The sequence below is a fragment of the Dromiciops gliroides genome, chromosome X, assembly GCF_019393635.1.
Source record: "Dromiciops gliroides isolate mDroGli1 chromosome X, mDroGli1.pri, whole genome shotgun sequence".
NCBI classification, from domain to species: Eukaryota; Metazoa; Chordata; class Mammalia; order Microbiotheria; family Microbiotheriidae; genus Dromiciops; species Dromiciops gliroides.
The window spans coordinates 68,880,788-68,898,031 of NC_057867.1; the positions used below are offsets into that span (position 1 = coordinate 68,880,788).

Genomic DNA, 17,244 nt, shown 5'->3' on the forward strand with positions numbered 1-17,244 from the left:
AGCTACTTGGCCCCTGGCATACTGACATCTGAAGGAAGAACGATGATATTAACCAGAAGCTAAGTATTGAATTTAAGGATACTACATAAACAACAAAAAAGGAAAGCAAAACTCTTCAGAACAAATACACAATGATGGTGTGAGATTAAAATTGGATATTAGATCATAAATCTCCCCTACTTAACCTTTCCCTTAATTTATCTCCCAGACTAGTAAATGGAAGAAGCTTCTGGTTTTCTAGTTAGAGCTTTTATTGTATGGTAGTCACAAGGTGATGTTGATTAGAAGGATAGGAAAGTAGAAATACAATACAAATCGTCTTAAGTCTAGGCTTAGTCTATATTCTGTATAAAACTCACCAAAAACCGAAGGCCACCTTTGGGGAGAGAGACCGAGTCAAGCGCGTGCTGTTAACCGAGAGCCGGGCCGAGTCAAACTCCAGTCCGTGTCTGTCTGTGCAGCGCAGCCAGGAGACCAGCGGAGCAGGAAAAAGGCCCCACTTCCGTTCTCTCCTTGCCTTTTAAGCTCGCACCCCGGAAGTCGAGTGCTCAGCAGGCAATCTGGCGTGCGTCGCAGGCGGACTGGTGTGTGTAGCTCATGCTGTTGTCTCCTCCCCAAAAGGGTGGTCCTAAAAAAAACTGGCATCTCTCCATTATCTAACCGACTGTTAAAACTTTTTACCACAATGGAAAATGCTCTCCAAATCCAGAAAAAGAAAAAAAAAGAACTATGGAATCTAGATGCAACTTAAACCATACTATTTCTATTCTTTTTTTTGTTTTTCTTTTTTGAGGATTTTCCTTTTTTCTCTGGTTCTTCTTTCACAGCATGACTAATGTAGAAATATGTTTAATGTGATTGTACCTATATCAGATTGCTTGCTTTCTTGGGAGGGGAAAAAATTTGAAACTAGAAATCATATGAAAACAAATGTTGAAAACTTATCTCTACATGTAACTAGAAAATAAAATACTTTTATGGAAAAAGAAAAAAAAAGAACAAATACACAGAGTCAAACAAAGCAAAGTCCCACACTGACCAAGAAGTGACTACTGCTCTTTAGCAGAATCCACAGAAACCAAATAAGGAAAAGACTGCTACCAGGCATTCAAAGGCAGCTGGGACATTCACAATGTATCCCAGAATTAAATCCTTCCTAAGAATCCTAAAAGCCTAAGGCCATTTAATGCAGGAACCAAGAGGGTGGCACTACCCCCAGGAGGCTGGAGCAGGAACATGGAAGGGTAGGTTCTACTCTGGACTTAGCCACCGACTAGTCCTTTGGCTTTGTGCCACTTAGTTTCCAAGTCTGGAAAGGGAGACAAGACCATCTCAAAGATGCCTTTCAACTCTAAAATTCTTTGATTCAAAGTGCAAGTTATTGGAAATAAGCAGTTTAAAAAGCAAATCTCAAAATCTCTCCACTCAAGAGAATGATCTGATGTATCCAGCAGCCTCACATGAACCTGACAGTCATCAAATCTGTGCAAAAAAGAGTCCTGCTGCTGAACCCTATTCTCAAACGTGGAGGATTACCTTGAGTGGTTTCCATCATTTTAAGATTCTGCTAAAGCACTTAGAGCAATGTCACAATTGGTATATCAGCCCAGGGACTAATGTGTGTCCTGTTTTAGAACAGGAGAAAAGAGCTCTCTTCATTTTGGATATCATGGTCTTAGTAGGCACTACTTACCTACAGGTAGAAAATGGGTGGAATGGAGGAAGGCACCACAGCCAAGCTGTCATGCACACAATGTAATCTATCCTTTTACTGCTTTCCACAGATTCATAGATCAAAAGAAGAAAACCTGAGAGAACGTGTGATCCACCCTCAACTTTTAGGCATTATCTCCCTTTGGGTGGATCAGAGAAATAAAGCATTGGCCTCAGACACCAAAAACTAGCAGTGAAGGTAATTCAGGGTTTGGCAAGAATGAAACAAGGTCAGGAAGACCTTCCCCCCAATGGCAATGCTCCATCCAGAAATACAAGCAATACTTGTCATGTGAATATTCAATCACTCCAAAAGGATAATACTCACAGTTAGATTATGAAGAAGCTGCCCTGTGCTAGAATTCCAGACTTTCAAGAGGAAATTGTTCACTGCTGTAATAACGGTGGTATCATATCGGTCCCAAGCCACCATAGTCACCTTTAGCTTAGTCACTTTGTCTTCATTTGCTATATTGTGCCTGAACAAAATAATTAAGAAAGTTAGTCGTGATGGTAAAAAATGGGAACCCTCATGATAAGAAGGGTTATGGGAAAACCTGAGCAATACATGCATGCTGGTGGAGTTATGAATTTGTTTAAATGTTCTGGAAAACAATTTAGAATTATGTAAGTTAATAAATGGCTAATGTTCTTTTCAAATGCTGAGAATTCAATTAAGACTATAAAAAATGTTCATAGCAGGAACATCTCTGATAGCAAACAAAATACGTACGGAAGAATGGATAAGTAGCTGGCCAAGTTGTGGTATATGAAAGTAAAGGGATGACAAATATGAAGAACTCAGAAACATGGGGAAATTTTAATGAAATGATAGTGAAGAAAACACATTTTTCAAAGCACAATACACACAAATATTACAACAATATAAAGTCAACATAGCACTAATCAAATACAAAAGGCAATGTTAATACTATACTATCCAAGTTAAAGACCTCTCTCTGTTAATAAACTAAATTTTAGAGGAATGTACTTTGTGCATGTGAGCACCCATGCACATGGGGAGGGGGTTGTTTGTTTCTTGGGAAATGTCTTGTCATGTCAAAATAAAATGTAACCATGAAATTTCAAAGTAAAATAAAATATTCATAACCCCGCAAACTTACCAAAGGAAAATCTTAATTCACAAACCATGACAGAATTTAGGAAGCTATATATTTTTGAAAACCCATTATGGTTAGAAAATACCTAATTATGGAAAATGGGAAAATGTATGCCCCTGATTTAAAAAGCTGTAATCTAATAAGCATAGTCATTATTTCCTTTTTAAAATGCCTTGAAAAGCACAAAACAAAGCTATGCTGGCTATTAGTGTGTATGAATAAGAAATTCTGTCCCACTCCATACCACTTTCTTCTACAAAATGTGAGGCATTACAAATTAAAAGGGGGGATCCTTAGCAACCGAAAGAAACAATATATTTCAAATTTAGTTAGGTTTCTGACTTTAACACACAACAGCTTTGTGATTATAGCACAATTTGGTTAATAGGTATGGAACTGGCTTTGGGGTCACATCCAAAATGCCAATTAAGAGGGAATTATGTTCCCAAAAAGGTAATTATTAAATACTACTATCAGTGACTCAGGTGATAAAACAGAGAACATACTCATTAAATGAGAAGTCAAGTGAGGCTGCTGACATCATGAAGAAGATGAACAACCTTGTCAAATAGCTGAATGTACAATGACAACTGTAAGGTAGCTAGTAATCAAAAACAAACTACAGAGAAACAAGATGGAAAACGAATGCTTAGGGCCCAAAGGTAGGGAGAATAACCAAGAAGGATCACGGGGTCACAGTGGAATATAACTTGAATATAAACCAGCTATGGTCCACTGTCTGAGTATGTCTGATAGACAAGAGCAAAACAGGAATTACTGGAAGACTGAATGTTGACTCAACCAAAAAAGATGTGCCACCTACAATAAATTGAAATGCTTTCCAACCTCATTCCAACAAAAATAAAAATTAAGTATTTCTTGAGGTTATTCATTATTTAGCTCATTTTTCTAACCATTCTTTTATTAACATTCACTTTTTAAAATTCTGAGTTCCACATCTCTCCCTTCTTTCCCCCCTCCCTGAAATAAACTATTTGATATAGATTAAACATATTTCCATATTAGTCATGTTGTGAAAGAAGACACACACCAAAAACCAAAAAAAGAAAGTGAAAATTAATCTGCTTCAATCTGCATTCAGACTCCATCAGTTCTTTGTTTGGATATAGACAGCATTTTATCAGGAGTCCTTTGGAATTCTCTGAGATCAGTGTATTGCTGAGAATAGCTAAGTCATTCACAATAGATCATCATACAATATTGCTGTTACTGTATGCACTGTTCTCTTGGTTCTGCTCACTTTACTTTGCACTAGTTCATATAAGTCATTCCAGGTTTTTCTGAAAGTACCCTGCTCATCATTTCTTACAGCATAATAATATTCCATAACCATCATATACTAGGAGTTATTTAGTCATTCCCCAACTGATGGACATCCTCAATTTCCAATTCTTTGCCACCATAAAAAGACGTGCTATTTTGTATTTTTATACATACAAAAAGGTCCTTTTTTCCCTTGTTAAAAACTCTTTTTGGGACAGCAGTGGTATTGGTAGGTCAAAGGGTATGGGTGTAATTTTAAAGCCCTTTGGGCATAGTTCCAAAATGCTCTCCAGAATGGCTGGAACAGTTCACAACACCACCAATAATGCATGAGTGTTTTCCAATTTTCTGAAATCCCCTCCAGCATTTCTCATTTTCCTTTTGTGTCATGTCAGCTAATCAGATAGGTGTGAGGTAGTACCTCAGAGTTATTTTAATTTGCATTTCTCCAGTCTACAATAATTTAGAGCATTTTTTAATCACTATAGATTTCTTTGTCTGAAAACAGCCTTTTCGTATCCTTTGACCATTTATCAATTGGGGAATGACTTGTATTCTTATAAATTTGACTCAGTTCTCTATATTTTTGAGAAATGAGGCCTTCATCAAAAACACTTGCTGTAAAAAAACAAACAAACAACACATTTTCCCGGTTTTCTGCTTCAGTTTGCATTGGTTTTATTTGGATAAAACCTTTTTTTATTTAATATAATCAAATTATCCATTTTACATCTTATAATGCTCGTTCACTCACTCGCGCTCTCTCTCTCGTTTGGTCATAAATTCTTCCCTTATCCATAGATGTAACAGGTGAACTATTCCTTGCTCTCCAATTTATTTATGGTATATAACCCTTTATGTCTAAATCATCTACCCATTTTGCCCTGATTTTGGTATATGGTATAAGATGTTCGTCTATACCTAGTTTCTGCCATACTGTTTTCCACTTTTTCCAGCAGGTTTTGTCAGATGAGTACTTGTCCTAAAAGCCTGGGTCTTTGGGTTTATCAAACGGTAGATTACTATAATCATTTACCACTGTGTCTTATGTACCTAATCTATTCTACTGATCCAGCACTCTTCGCCAGCACCAGAATGTTTTGATGACTGCTGCATTTATAATACAGGCTGAGATCAGGTAAGGCTCCCCTAACCATTTTCAATGACAGTATGGCACATCAATATAATCAAACTCTGGTCTTACCCGGTTGCTTTAGTTGCCATGTCAAGCACCATATTCTTCCATTCCTGTTGCTGATATTGCCAGATTCTTGCAGTTCCATCTCTACTTCCACTAACAAATCTCAAACTGTAGAACAGGATTAAAAATAAATGTGTCTTGTTATTCTCAAAGTACAATCTTACTTTGCAGCTGCATGGCCTGTCTAGATTTAGAAGCCCATTTTCCAAATGTCTCTTGGTTTCCTAATAAGGTTTGATATGGTCATGAGATCCAAATGTGAGTCTTAGCTCTATCACAAGTAGAATGAGTGCTCTTAGGAACTCATGGTGTCTTCCTCTCAGCCTCAGTTTCTTTGTAAAATGGGGTTAACTGTACCCTAATTATCACATAAGGTGGTTATGTGAATTTTATGAGAAATGTAGAAAGTAATTAGAAGAGTTAAGTATTTTGTCTTCACAAAGCCTTGACATTTTGGGGAATAAAGGGCAATCAATTACTTTACAGAAGCCAAACTTAAGAGAAAAGTCATCAGCAGGATAAAGACTCCAGTAACAGTTAGTGTTAGAAAAGCACTCAGGGAATGAAATACACAGGCACGAGAGCCAAGTGAAATATCAGATGTTCTGACACTGACTAAACATGACAGTAACTTGCTAACTACACGTAATAAGCTATTTAAAAAAAAAACATTTCTTTCTCACACATACCAGCATTAAATAAACACAATAGTAACAAGATATTCTATCTAAGCACCCAGAAATGCTTTCCTAGACTTGTAATGCTGCTTTGGACCTTCAATGTTTGGGTTTTTTTTTCCTTTAATCAAAATATTAATATGTATAAAATACTAGGCAGCTCATAAACTCATTTTAGAGTACAAGTTTCATAACTGATCAAGACAGTCCATCTCATAGACATACTACATTTTACTAAGTGTCAAATGGTATGAATTATCTTACAACACAACTAAATCCAATAGATAATGAAGTGATATATTTACGATTTTTCATTGTATTAATAGTTAACAATGAGAATGAAAAATTGTTGTTCCTCCCTTTAAGAAAGACAGTGCTGAATGATTAGAAGTTATGATGACAAAGCTGGGCCCTAAAGAAGAGGTATGAGAAGGCAGCTTTTGCCCATTCCTCTGCAGAGGTGGGGGGCTGGGAGTGTTTAACACTGTGCATCATGCCATACCTGTTCAAAATGTTGGCTACTTTTTTGCTCAACTTTTTTTCTCTTTTGTTTTTATTCTTTATTATAAGGATAGTTCTTTGGGAGGAAAAGAGAAATATACTGGGAAATGTAGGTGATGGAAAAACAAAAGATATGAATGGGGAAAAAAATGTTTTAAGGGAAGGAAGCATACAGAATTAAATGGCTTGGATATGTAGACCAAATCAGACCTGAATATTAGTTTAGAGTTCCAGCAAGAGTAGAACAAAGAATATTATTTACTGTGAAGCCAGCCTTACTTAGTAGTTATAGGAGGCAAATTAAGTTAATCATTACAATATCTCCTTTTTACCAGAAGATATTGTCAAATAATATGAGAAATAAATACAAATGTCTTCAACAAAGTATTGAAAGAATCACGTCAAAGTCAATTTAAAGTATTTTTTTGTCCTGGTACTCATTTCACCTAGGACAAGGGATGGTTGTGTGAGGATGCACTGAATCCCCCCTCCCATTTTATTGTCAGTATTCTGGAGAGGTCACAAAGAGGCACATGCCACAGTTAGTGTCTTCAAGGAGCTTACAGCTAAGGTGAGGGGATAGACATTTGAAGAGTTACGTAAGAGCACAAGGAGGCAAACCAGCAAAATGGTCAATGAGAAGAGCAGACAAGGGCTACAGCCCAGATGTCAAACGCCCTGCCCGAAGAGGCCAACAAAACTCCAGGCTGGGTCAGAACCAGATTCAAATAAATACAAGATAATACAGAAACTGTGAATCTGTGGTTTTTCAAAGTCTCTGTGTGGAGGAACAGCAAGTAAAGCCAAAGCCAAGAAGGCCCCAAGTACACAGCCTTATGAAAGAAAGTAAGGAGGCCCAAGGAGCCCAATCGGAAAACACAGGGAGATAATGGACCAAGAGAGAGGAGACAGAAATGCATGCCAGATTTCCAGCCACAGAGAATGGGGTGGTAGTCACTCAAAGTCTGGATGGAGTGGGGGCTGAGTGGTTATTTGGTTTGCATTGGGGCAAAGAAGGAAGGCAGGATATTACTAAGACGAAAAGATTTTTAAATATTAGAAGGCTTTTCTAAACTAAAACGATGTACGCTAGAGACCAAACATCCACCAAATCATACTAAAATCTGGATGATGAGCTTACCTGTCTCCATTGTTACAGAACTGAACTGCAACAACTTTGTCCTAAGATATAAAACAAAACCATTTTGATTAGAAAGAATTGAATTTTTGCACAAAAAATACAAGGTGTGGTCTTTCTCCTTTCATATTCATATGGAAAACGGAGAAGGAAATTTTGATAAATAGAATCTTCAATCATTCTGGATTCCTAAAATTAAAAGTGGAATATTTCATTTCCTGAATCAGTAAATTAATAATTAAAATAAATGATTATCAGCATCAACCTAAGACAGCTCAAATAAACCAAGCTTTTCTTTTCCTGTTTAGCAGTAAACTAGAATGCAAGTAAACTGGGCAGTTCAGGGTGAGAACTTTATATGCATCACCTTTCTTTTGACAGGATTCTAAGCTCAGATGCCACCAGAAAAATAACTATATTCTTAAATGTAATTGTTTAAATGAAAATCGATAAATTTTTGTTCTATTTTAGTAGGCAAATGAGTCACACCCTCCAGTTTGTTTCATTATACTGCAATAGAAGCGTTTGACATTTAGTGTGCAATACATTTCAGGCACTATTTGAACATACTTTAAAAAATAATTAACCCAAAATTAAGAAAGCAATTTTCCCATTGTTTTTCTTCTTTGTCATAAGGGCAGTGGGAAGAAAATGGAGGTGATATAAAAACAAAAGCTAGCAAAAAAATTTTTTTTAATAATTAAAAAAATATATATTAATCTGAGTATTTTAAAAAAAGTATTATGTCTGGAAGACTGATTTAAACTGAGAGCTAAATAAAAAATCTGCTTTTATTTCCTGTTTACTCCAGTCACTTAAAAACAAAAAATCCAACTAAAAGACACCTCAAAACTACATGTCTTTTTACAACTAGTAAATTTGCCCAGCTGTGCTTACATTTAATTCTGAATACAAATATTCAACTATTAACGGCTCATTTTTTACCCAGGTTAAAAAGAAAAACAAAAACCTAACCCAACTTCTGTGATGTTCAGAAGAATCCCTGACTCATCCTGTTCCAGATGTCATCACAGTATGTTTTAGCACATGATTGGGGCTTCTACTGCCAATTTCAATGCCTGGTTTCAGATGTTCTGAAGACAAGCCTACTTTGGAAAGTCTAACAACAGCCACTGATTTTTATCAGAGAGCATTTGCTTTTTCTGACTTTTCTTCATTATTTTACTCTGCTCCACAAATAAATACAGTGTCCTCCTCCACCCTTCCCAACTTCCATTTGTTTTCTCCCAGATCTTTCCTGTATTACCCACCTTCATGCCTTCACTCTCAACCCTTGATGAACTTGCACATAATCTCAGCACAAGTAGTAGTTAAAAATGGGTCTTTTGCCTAGCCCAGCACAAATATAAATAATGAACCCTCCCCACTTGGGAGGGTAGAGAAATCTGCTTAACAGGGACACAACCAAGGCCTCAAGGTTTTGCTGCTGCAGAGTTAGTGGCTAGTCCGTGACTGGGTTATCAATGAACAATGAACAGAAAGAAAAAGGCCCAGTTGTGGTTCAAGAGGAGTTTAAATATAGGTTCTTGAACTAAAAAAAGCAGCAAGTGTAAATATTCCCAAAGGCATAGGGGCAAAGATTATAGACAGAGGTCTAGATTGCAGCTAATTCCTGAAACATGAATACAATTCTGTGCCCCAATGCATTTTTTTAAAGCCTTATGTTTCAGAGAAACTTTTATTAATGTACAAATAAATAAATACCATTCCACAGGAGGCTTCAATACTGATTGGAAATGAAAACATACAGAAATTGAAAGCTGAGTACTTTTCATTTCTGTCTTTACCATTCTGGCAAGGGAGCTTGCTAGGCATACAGAGTTACAGAGGGCTTCTTAAGCAGCGGCAGCGGCAGCGGCAGCGGCAGCATTCCCTCACTCCAGGTTCCAGAGCCAGTAAGCATCTAGACTGTGGGAAGGGGATGTGTGGAAGGTGAACAGGGGGAGAACTGTGCTCTAGTGGCCCCACATTTCCTGAAAAAGCCACAGGGGAGTGAAGATCGCCAGAGAGAGAAAGGTGCCAGTCACCAGCGGCTGTCACCCCGAGCAAGCAGCTGTTCCCTATGTGAAAGGCTGGTATTGATAACTCAGTGGGATTACTTTCCATTAGGTCTTTGATGAATTTCTGAAAACAATCATACTAAGATCAACAAACTCAATTCCATCAAAGAAACTTTTTCTAAGACATACTTAATATTATGTCTTCTATTTAGCGTGTAGATTTTTAAAGCAACAAGGAGAACTTAAAAAAAAATTCATTTGCAAAAAAGGATTTTTCACCAAATTTCAATGTGGTTTTTCAAAGAAACAGCCACGTATGTTTTCATTTCTTCCAATGTAGCTTGAAGGAGTACTTCTCATTAACATTTATAGACATACTAAAGCCTAAATGTCATACTGATCTATCTTCATTACTACAAAGATACCTTGTCAAGGTACAAAAATCTCTCTAAGTCATATAACACAGACATATATTAAACAGGATACAGGCATAAAAAGAAATGAAACTAACTGCATGGAGGAAAACTGAAATTTCTCATTTCACTCTTACCGTATGTGACTCTAACTCAGCAATTTTTTCAGGGGACTCTGATCCCAAGTAATATATTCTAATCACATGGTCAGTGCTACCTGTAACAATGAACATGCCACCTAGAGGGGGGGAAAAATGAAAGGTGACCAAAAGAACTTAAATCTTTGAGATTAACTTTCAGGATAGTATGCTATATACTAAGTTGAGTAAAATGCTAGCACGGTATATAAGATTCTCCCCTTACCATCAAAGAAAAATTCTATTTTTTAATGAAACAAAACCAAACAGAATTTAAAAACCCAAACAATAAGACTGAAACCCAAGAGCAGTATAAAAAGCTAAATCAATTATTCAACAGCACACACACAAAGCACACAGAAAACAAAGCGGCCACAACCAAAAGAAACTCATTTCCTTAAAATTGATGTAAAAGCAATACATGAAATTCATTATAAGGTGAATTCTATTGTCTAACTGTCCAGGGCATGGAAGACTCCAAAATGGGAAATTATTTTCGTTAAGTAGGCATTAGGCTTGTAACACTAACAATCCTTTAAAGCTTACTGAATAGCCATGCAATATTTTAAATCAGAACTGAATAATAAGGCCCATCACCCAGTTAAACCAATTTCCCTGAGATTCAATTCATCTTGGATGATTATGTCTCAGTAATGTCATCGTTATCATCAGGCAGCACACAGCTCCAGCTCTCATGTGGCAATGGGCTGGATGTTGTACAGAAAGCCATTTATGTAGATTGTCCCCAGCTCTCTTGGGGCTTATGGCCAATTGAAATGCTTCATTTTCCTTTTTCCAAGTAAACCACATGCCATTCAGAATTATAAGATGCAGAAAAAAAAATTAGGGCTAGCAGAAAACTTATCCATGTAGGCATTCGCAACTCCCAAAAGAAAAACACCTGCCCAAGAAGATCATTTTTAAAAGGAAAAAAAAACCCAGCCTATACACAAGTTCTGTTTGTATAAAAAATATAATAAAAAATAAAATAAAGAACTGTTTTAAGCAGCTTTTTCCCATCCAAAAAATAAATTAATATGGATTTCAACTGAAGTGGCATCCCTTTAATGCTACACATTCTAAGCTATCATCTATCTACAACTAAACATGTCAGCTTGTCTTCCACAAATACAACTGGAAGGGAAAGGACACTGTGACTGTGTGCACTTTAGCAAACTACTGATTATATCAGAATTATGTATGTGTCTGTGACATGGCCCACCTGGAAGATTGCACTGAAAACTCCTTGAGGGCAGGGGCTACAAACAAATCATCCAGCTCAGTACCTTGCAGTAAGCATTGTAATAAATGTGTTAAATCAAATTGAAATAACTGAGGATGTGAAGGTTTGAGAAAGACTAATTCCTACTTTCATTGCAGCAATGCGGAAATCTTGAGTCAAATAGACCAGAAATGTGAGAGAGAGAATGAGAATATAGAGACCTGTGGCTAGGGGAAATAGGGGTGTGGGTGCGTGTGTGGTTTGCCAAAAATAAAATTAATAAAAACAACAATGTGTTTGTATAAAATGATTAACTTTAAATAGCACGTTAAGGTTTTGAAAACAGTTTAAATGTAGTATCTCATTTGATCTTCACAATCCCACGAGATATGTGCTATACTATTATCTTCAATTTATAGCTGGGGCAACTAAGGCTGAAAAGGATTACATAAATGAGAAGGGATTGGAACTCTGGCCTTCCTGACTCCAACGTCAAGATGTAAAAAAGCAAAACATGTGCCATATTTACATAATTGTCAGTCAATTCTCAATATCAGATGATGGATGATTATCCCAATCAGTAGACTACCAAAAAGACTGGTTACTTCCCATCATTCAACAAACATTAAATGCCTACTGTGTACAGAGCACACGATAACAAAAAGACTTAAAAACTGTCGCTGCCTTCTAGGAATTTGAATTCTAATAGAGATGTGAAGGGAAATGGGAGGAGGGCAGGAAAAAATTTCCCATCAAAGGTGGCATCTGATAGGAGCTTTGAAGGAAGCAAAGCATGTGAGAAGCACATTCCAAGGCATGGGCCAGGGGGAAAGCGTATGTGAAGGCACAGCATAGGAGATGGAATGCTTTGGTTGGCTAATTAAGACCAGGTCCCTGCCCTCACGGGGCTTACAGTCTAAAAAGGGGATAAATACAAACACAGATAGATAATCTTAATATCCAGGAAATGTTGCGGTCAAGGGCAGACCCAATGCTATCTTCAGCAACCTATATGCTATTCCTATATTTAATAGCATCTCCACTGGAAATGTGGAGGTGAAAAGGAAGAGATCAAACATAAATGAAGCTACACTTCTATTGGCTGTTTGTTAGTTGGTGAAGGTTGGATAAGAAGGAAGGGACCTGAAAGTAACTAGAAATTAAGCCTGGGGCCTCTCTTAAAGCTTACTTCTTCAGGTTCTTGCCCCTGCCTCCCATAGAAATTGTGCTTAAGCCTTAAAAAACTAAACTGGCATTACATTTCATTTACAGTCCCAAAAGGTCAGGTACGCATCCATGCATTAAATCTCAAAAGGTTATCAAAAGAGGAACTTTGTTACCACCTCACCAAAGGGGAAACACAAAATCTATATATGCAGGAACTTTCCATAACATTTTAACTGTTTGGTGAAACAAGATCAACTTTAATATTTTTATATACATACCAGAACTAAAAGAAGAACAAGAAATCTGAACCCCAGGTCTGGACCTCTCAGTAAATTTCAGTGGACGATCCCTAAAAACACAAGTATTATTTGTCATTATTCTCTACAAATTTAAAAAAAAAACACTACTCACCAAATGGGAACTCAACACACTGATAGAGAAGGCTTGCATCGTGGAACAGAAGTATATCCCAGTCTGAGATAGCATTCCCTAAATCCAATGTCTGGTCTCAATATGCCTAAATTAAATGCACACTGATACTAAACAAATGCACCAGTGGAAATGGTTGCTGGGGTTCTCACTAAAATTCCAAAACACACTTTTCATGGCTTATAATTCATCATTACCTATAACTTTTTAAATGATGATAATAACAACTTGCATTATATAAATGTATATAAACACTTAAAGGTTTGCCCTGGAAGCTAGGTACTATTATATGACCAATTTACAGATGAGATAAATGAAGCTTCACTTGCCTGGGGATTCACACAGCTAATAAGTATCTGAGGATGGATTCAAACTCAGGTCTTGACTAGACTCAGGTCTAGCATTGTATCCTCTGTGCCCCCTAACTGAGTTGCCTTCAATTTACCATGTTATTTAACAATTTGATTACAATAGGGCCATAATGCCAAATAGGTGAATTCTGTACATCACAGGAAATTTTAACAAATAGTCTTTTTAACATTACTGCGGCAAGGACACATTCTCAAACTTGCCAAAAATCTACGGAACCAATAAATAAATGGATCTCCTCTGCGTGGCATCACCCAAAGAATTTCTCAGGCCAGAGGAGGTTTTTAAAAATAATTCTAGTGTTTTCTGAGTAAGCTGTTTGCGCCCACCCTGGCTTACTTGAATTTCAGAGTGTTCACGTGCCACTGCCAGAAGCAAATTGTCCCATCAGCACCAGTTGAAGTGAGGTAACGGGTTGTTCCTTTCCTTGCTGGGCAAAACTAAGAAGGAAAGCAGACCAAAATGATTTTTCCCAAGCCCACATTATTTCGAACCTTTAAATAAGATGACCTACTGCACACCAATTTTACCTCTCACAGTCTAATAGATAACTGAACAAGTTAAATTTAAAACATTTTTGTTCCACAAAAGACTTGAAGACCATTCTACTATTTTTGTCATCCAAGCATCAATTTATTCATCTATAAAAATGGATATACTATCTGGCCTTTCTTTAGAGGAGCACAACGTGGGTCAATTTAAATTATACATTTTTGCATTTACAAGAGGATAAAGAATTCAGTATCATCAATGTGTTAAATCCTGTACATGTAAAACTTCATGTAAAACCTAAAATGTTTTAAATTCAGTAGTCTTCCAGCCAAGATGGATGGCAGAACAGAGGCAGACCACCAAGCTTCTACATACCTACTACAGAAAAAATGTAAAATTTCAACCATACCTAATAATGATCAAAAAATCTAAAGAAAAACTATAATAACTGACTCATTCAACCTTACAATTGTAGGAGAAGCCCATTGGCGGCTAGAGGAAAAGCGAGTACGAGCAAAGCCAGTGCCAGTACAAACAAATCTAAAGCCTCTCAGTGGGACCAAAGATACCCTACAAGGGTCTGTTTCAAGAATACAGTTTTTCAAAGGGCAAAAGATACAGGTTTACAAGCTGGAATAACTTACCCTATGCCACCTATATAGTCCTACAGGGGAAACAAATGGCCCTTGGCTGACGACTTCCTATTATTTCTTTTTTTCTTTTTTTTTTTGGACTTCCTATTATTTCTGATGAAAAGACCAAAGCTGGGTAGGAGCATTGAAATTCAAACATCAGTCAAGAGAAACCTATAAAGGTGTATTCATTTGACTACCCAGAAGGAGGGAGCTTTATAAAGGGTGCAGTGCTGCTAATCCAATGGAGAGAAGAAATGTGGGCCCCTTCAGAACCTTAGTGTTTTCAAAGGGTATTGAGAGAGTTAAGAGAAACAAAGGACCTAGGAGGAGAACAGTTAGTTCTGTTCTGAGAGTCTTAAAAGAGAAAGGAGAAGGGAGTTTAAAAGGAATACTGGTGTAGAGAGCAGGGAGAAGAGGCTAGACCTCACTCATTCTCCTAATTGGGGGGGGGGGGGGGTTTGAGAAGCAGATGGAGGAAGGGGGGGGACGGAGAAGGGACATCAGACAAATTGGACTTTTATTTATCTGAAACAAAGGAGGGTTAAATACACACACAGGTGCACACACATGCATGCACACGCGTGCGCACATGCGCCCACGCACGGTTTGGTGTAGAAACACACCAAACTCAACAGTGAAATAAGCAGGGAGAGAGAGCAGGGAGGTTAAGAGGGAGTTTAATACTGAAGAATGAATAGCCACATGCAAAACAAACTTCCTGATCCTGAAAGGAGGGATTAAAAGGGAAAAAGAAAAGAAGGTGCCCATCAATTGGGAAATGAAAAGGGAAGTAACTATTCATCTTTCGAATTAAAAATGCACAGATTCTTTTTATTTCAATATAAAAACCTTTCAACTCCTGAGAGGCCAATCAAATGTGCCCAATTCCTCATGAATGGGTGGGATGTCCCACAAATAACTAGTTGAGCTCAAATTAACAGCAGAAGAATGAAAAGATGACGAAGTCATCCCTCCAGAGCACGGTGGTAAAAAAAAGGGGTGGCAAAAAGGGCTCGTTTCAGAGGCTCACGCTGCTCCTCTGCTCATGACACAAAGAAAGTAAGAACGACTTGAGGTGGCGGTTTGGCCAAAAAGCTAATCGGGGAGTCTCCAAGTCAGTCGGTATGTAACACCTGGCAAACATTTAAAGAAGGAGATGATGAACTTCAATGTCAAATTCCAACTTCGCCCAAGCCTGTGTGAAAGGACCAAGTGCTTAGCAAAGAGCTCAGAACAAACCTCACTCACCAAACAGGGTGACCTCTACACGAAGAAGCAAGTCAAAGACTGTTTCTATCCTAAAAAGGTTTTCTGTACTCCTCCCTAATCATTGCAAAGCACCCAGAAAACACTCCAGGGTCAGCCTCTTAAAAGAAAAAAGGTGCTCTTTGATAGCACAGCATTTCTCACTTCCCTTTCCCTTCCTCTTCAACAAGGAGGAGGAGCTGGGCAGCACTCGTCCTTGCATGCAGGCCAGATCTTGCCCCTCGTCCCCCCACAGCCAAGCACAGGGACAATGGGCATTTGCGCTTCCTTTTTTCTCACCTGTATGGAAGTAATAGAAGCTGAATGCCCCTGAAGGACAGCAACTGGCGCACAGGTTCGGAGACACCATACTCTGACCACTTTATCACAGCTGCCGGCGGCAAGAAGTGTGTTTTCATAGTTGACGGCCATGTCAGAAATTTCGGCAGAATGGCCTCGTAGTGTAGAGAGGAGGCGTCCATCATCAGTAGCCCAGATTTTTACCAAACAGTCATCTGAACCCTGGAATTACGTGGACACAGAAGTGACAGAACACAAGTAAGAAGAGTTAATGGACAGACACAAGAGGAGAGTCCTATAGGACTCTTATCCTAAGAGTTAAATAGGTTTAATCTCTTCTCCCCCGTGGAAGCCTTTCAAATATTTAAGAGACAGCTACCGGGTCCCTTGCAAATTTTCTAATAACCTAGGATCAATTGAAACACATCTAGAGCTATGTTCTTTATTATTAACTTCAAGCTTGACTATCCAAGTATAAGGAAGACGTAACTATGTTTTAAGAAAAACTAATCATCAGCATGCTATGGGGGTGGGGGGAGACACAGAAAAATGAATTTAAGAAACAATATGAAATATTTTTTCATCATAAAACTAACAGGGTTTGCATGTATTGAATGTTTTAAAATTAAATTTTCCAAAAGAAGAAAATACTGATTGAGAATATAGCATAAATGATATGAACAATGAGGGAAATCAAAGTGAGTTTCTATTAATATATTTTTCTTTATTCAAAGTCCTTACTGAACGAACATGGGTGCTTATGAAAATACATTCACATAAAATCTACCTTCATGATAAATTGTGAACATGACATGGTATCATAAACTTTAAACTCACTGTGAAAATTCTTCTCCCACTTCGGTCAAATGCTACACAGTAGACAGATGATAAGTGACCCAGAATTCTCTTGTGCATCTTCATTTGTTGGTAAGAAGATGAGGGGAATATATGGCTGAAGCGACCACATCCAGTTAACTGTCTGGCAGAAGTGATCGTTACTGAAAAAAACAAATAGGAAATTGATTTTAAACCTATTTCAAGATGTTGTTATGAAATAAAAAGATTCCATGATTATCTATGAGAAATGCTGACAAAGTGGGATGCACAACACCCTATCTCACCCACTGGTAGGCCCAAAAGTGCCTTTCAAATGTTAGAAATTAACAATCTGAAGGTTTC

At 37.6% G+C, this 17,244-nt stretch overlaps 1 protein-coding gene across 1 annotated transcript in view; it reads right to left on the bottom strand.

Moving 5' to 3' along the window:
- Window positions 1-17,244, bottom strand: part of BRWD3 (bromodomain and WD repeat domain containing 3) — a 111,912-nt gene that overhangs the window by 57,498 nt on the left and 37,170 nt on the right. The window contains exons 7-14 of the mRNA XM_043974924.1: window positions 16,903-17,063; window positions 16,066-16,287; window positions 13,733-13,833; window positions 12,874-12,944; window positions 10,207-10,307; window positions 7,639-7,679; window positions 5,323-5,427; window positions 2,042-2,192 (exon numbers count right to left, since the gene is read on the bottom strand). Of these exons, the coding sequence (XP_043830859.1) occupies window positions 2,042-2,192; window positions 5,323-5,427; window positions 7,639-7,679; window positions 10,207-10,307; window positions 12,874-12,944; window positions 13,733-13,833; window positions 16,066-16,287; window positions 16,903-17,063 (953 nt within the window). The remainder of the gene's footprint in view (window positions 1-2,041; window positions 2,193-5,322; window positions 5,428-7,638; window positions 7,680-10,206; window positions 10,308-12,873; window positions 12,945-13,732; window positions 13,834-16,065; window positions 16,288-16,902; window positions 17,064-17,244) is intronic.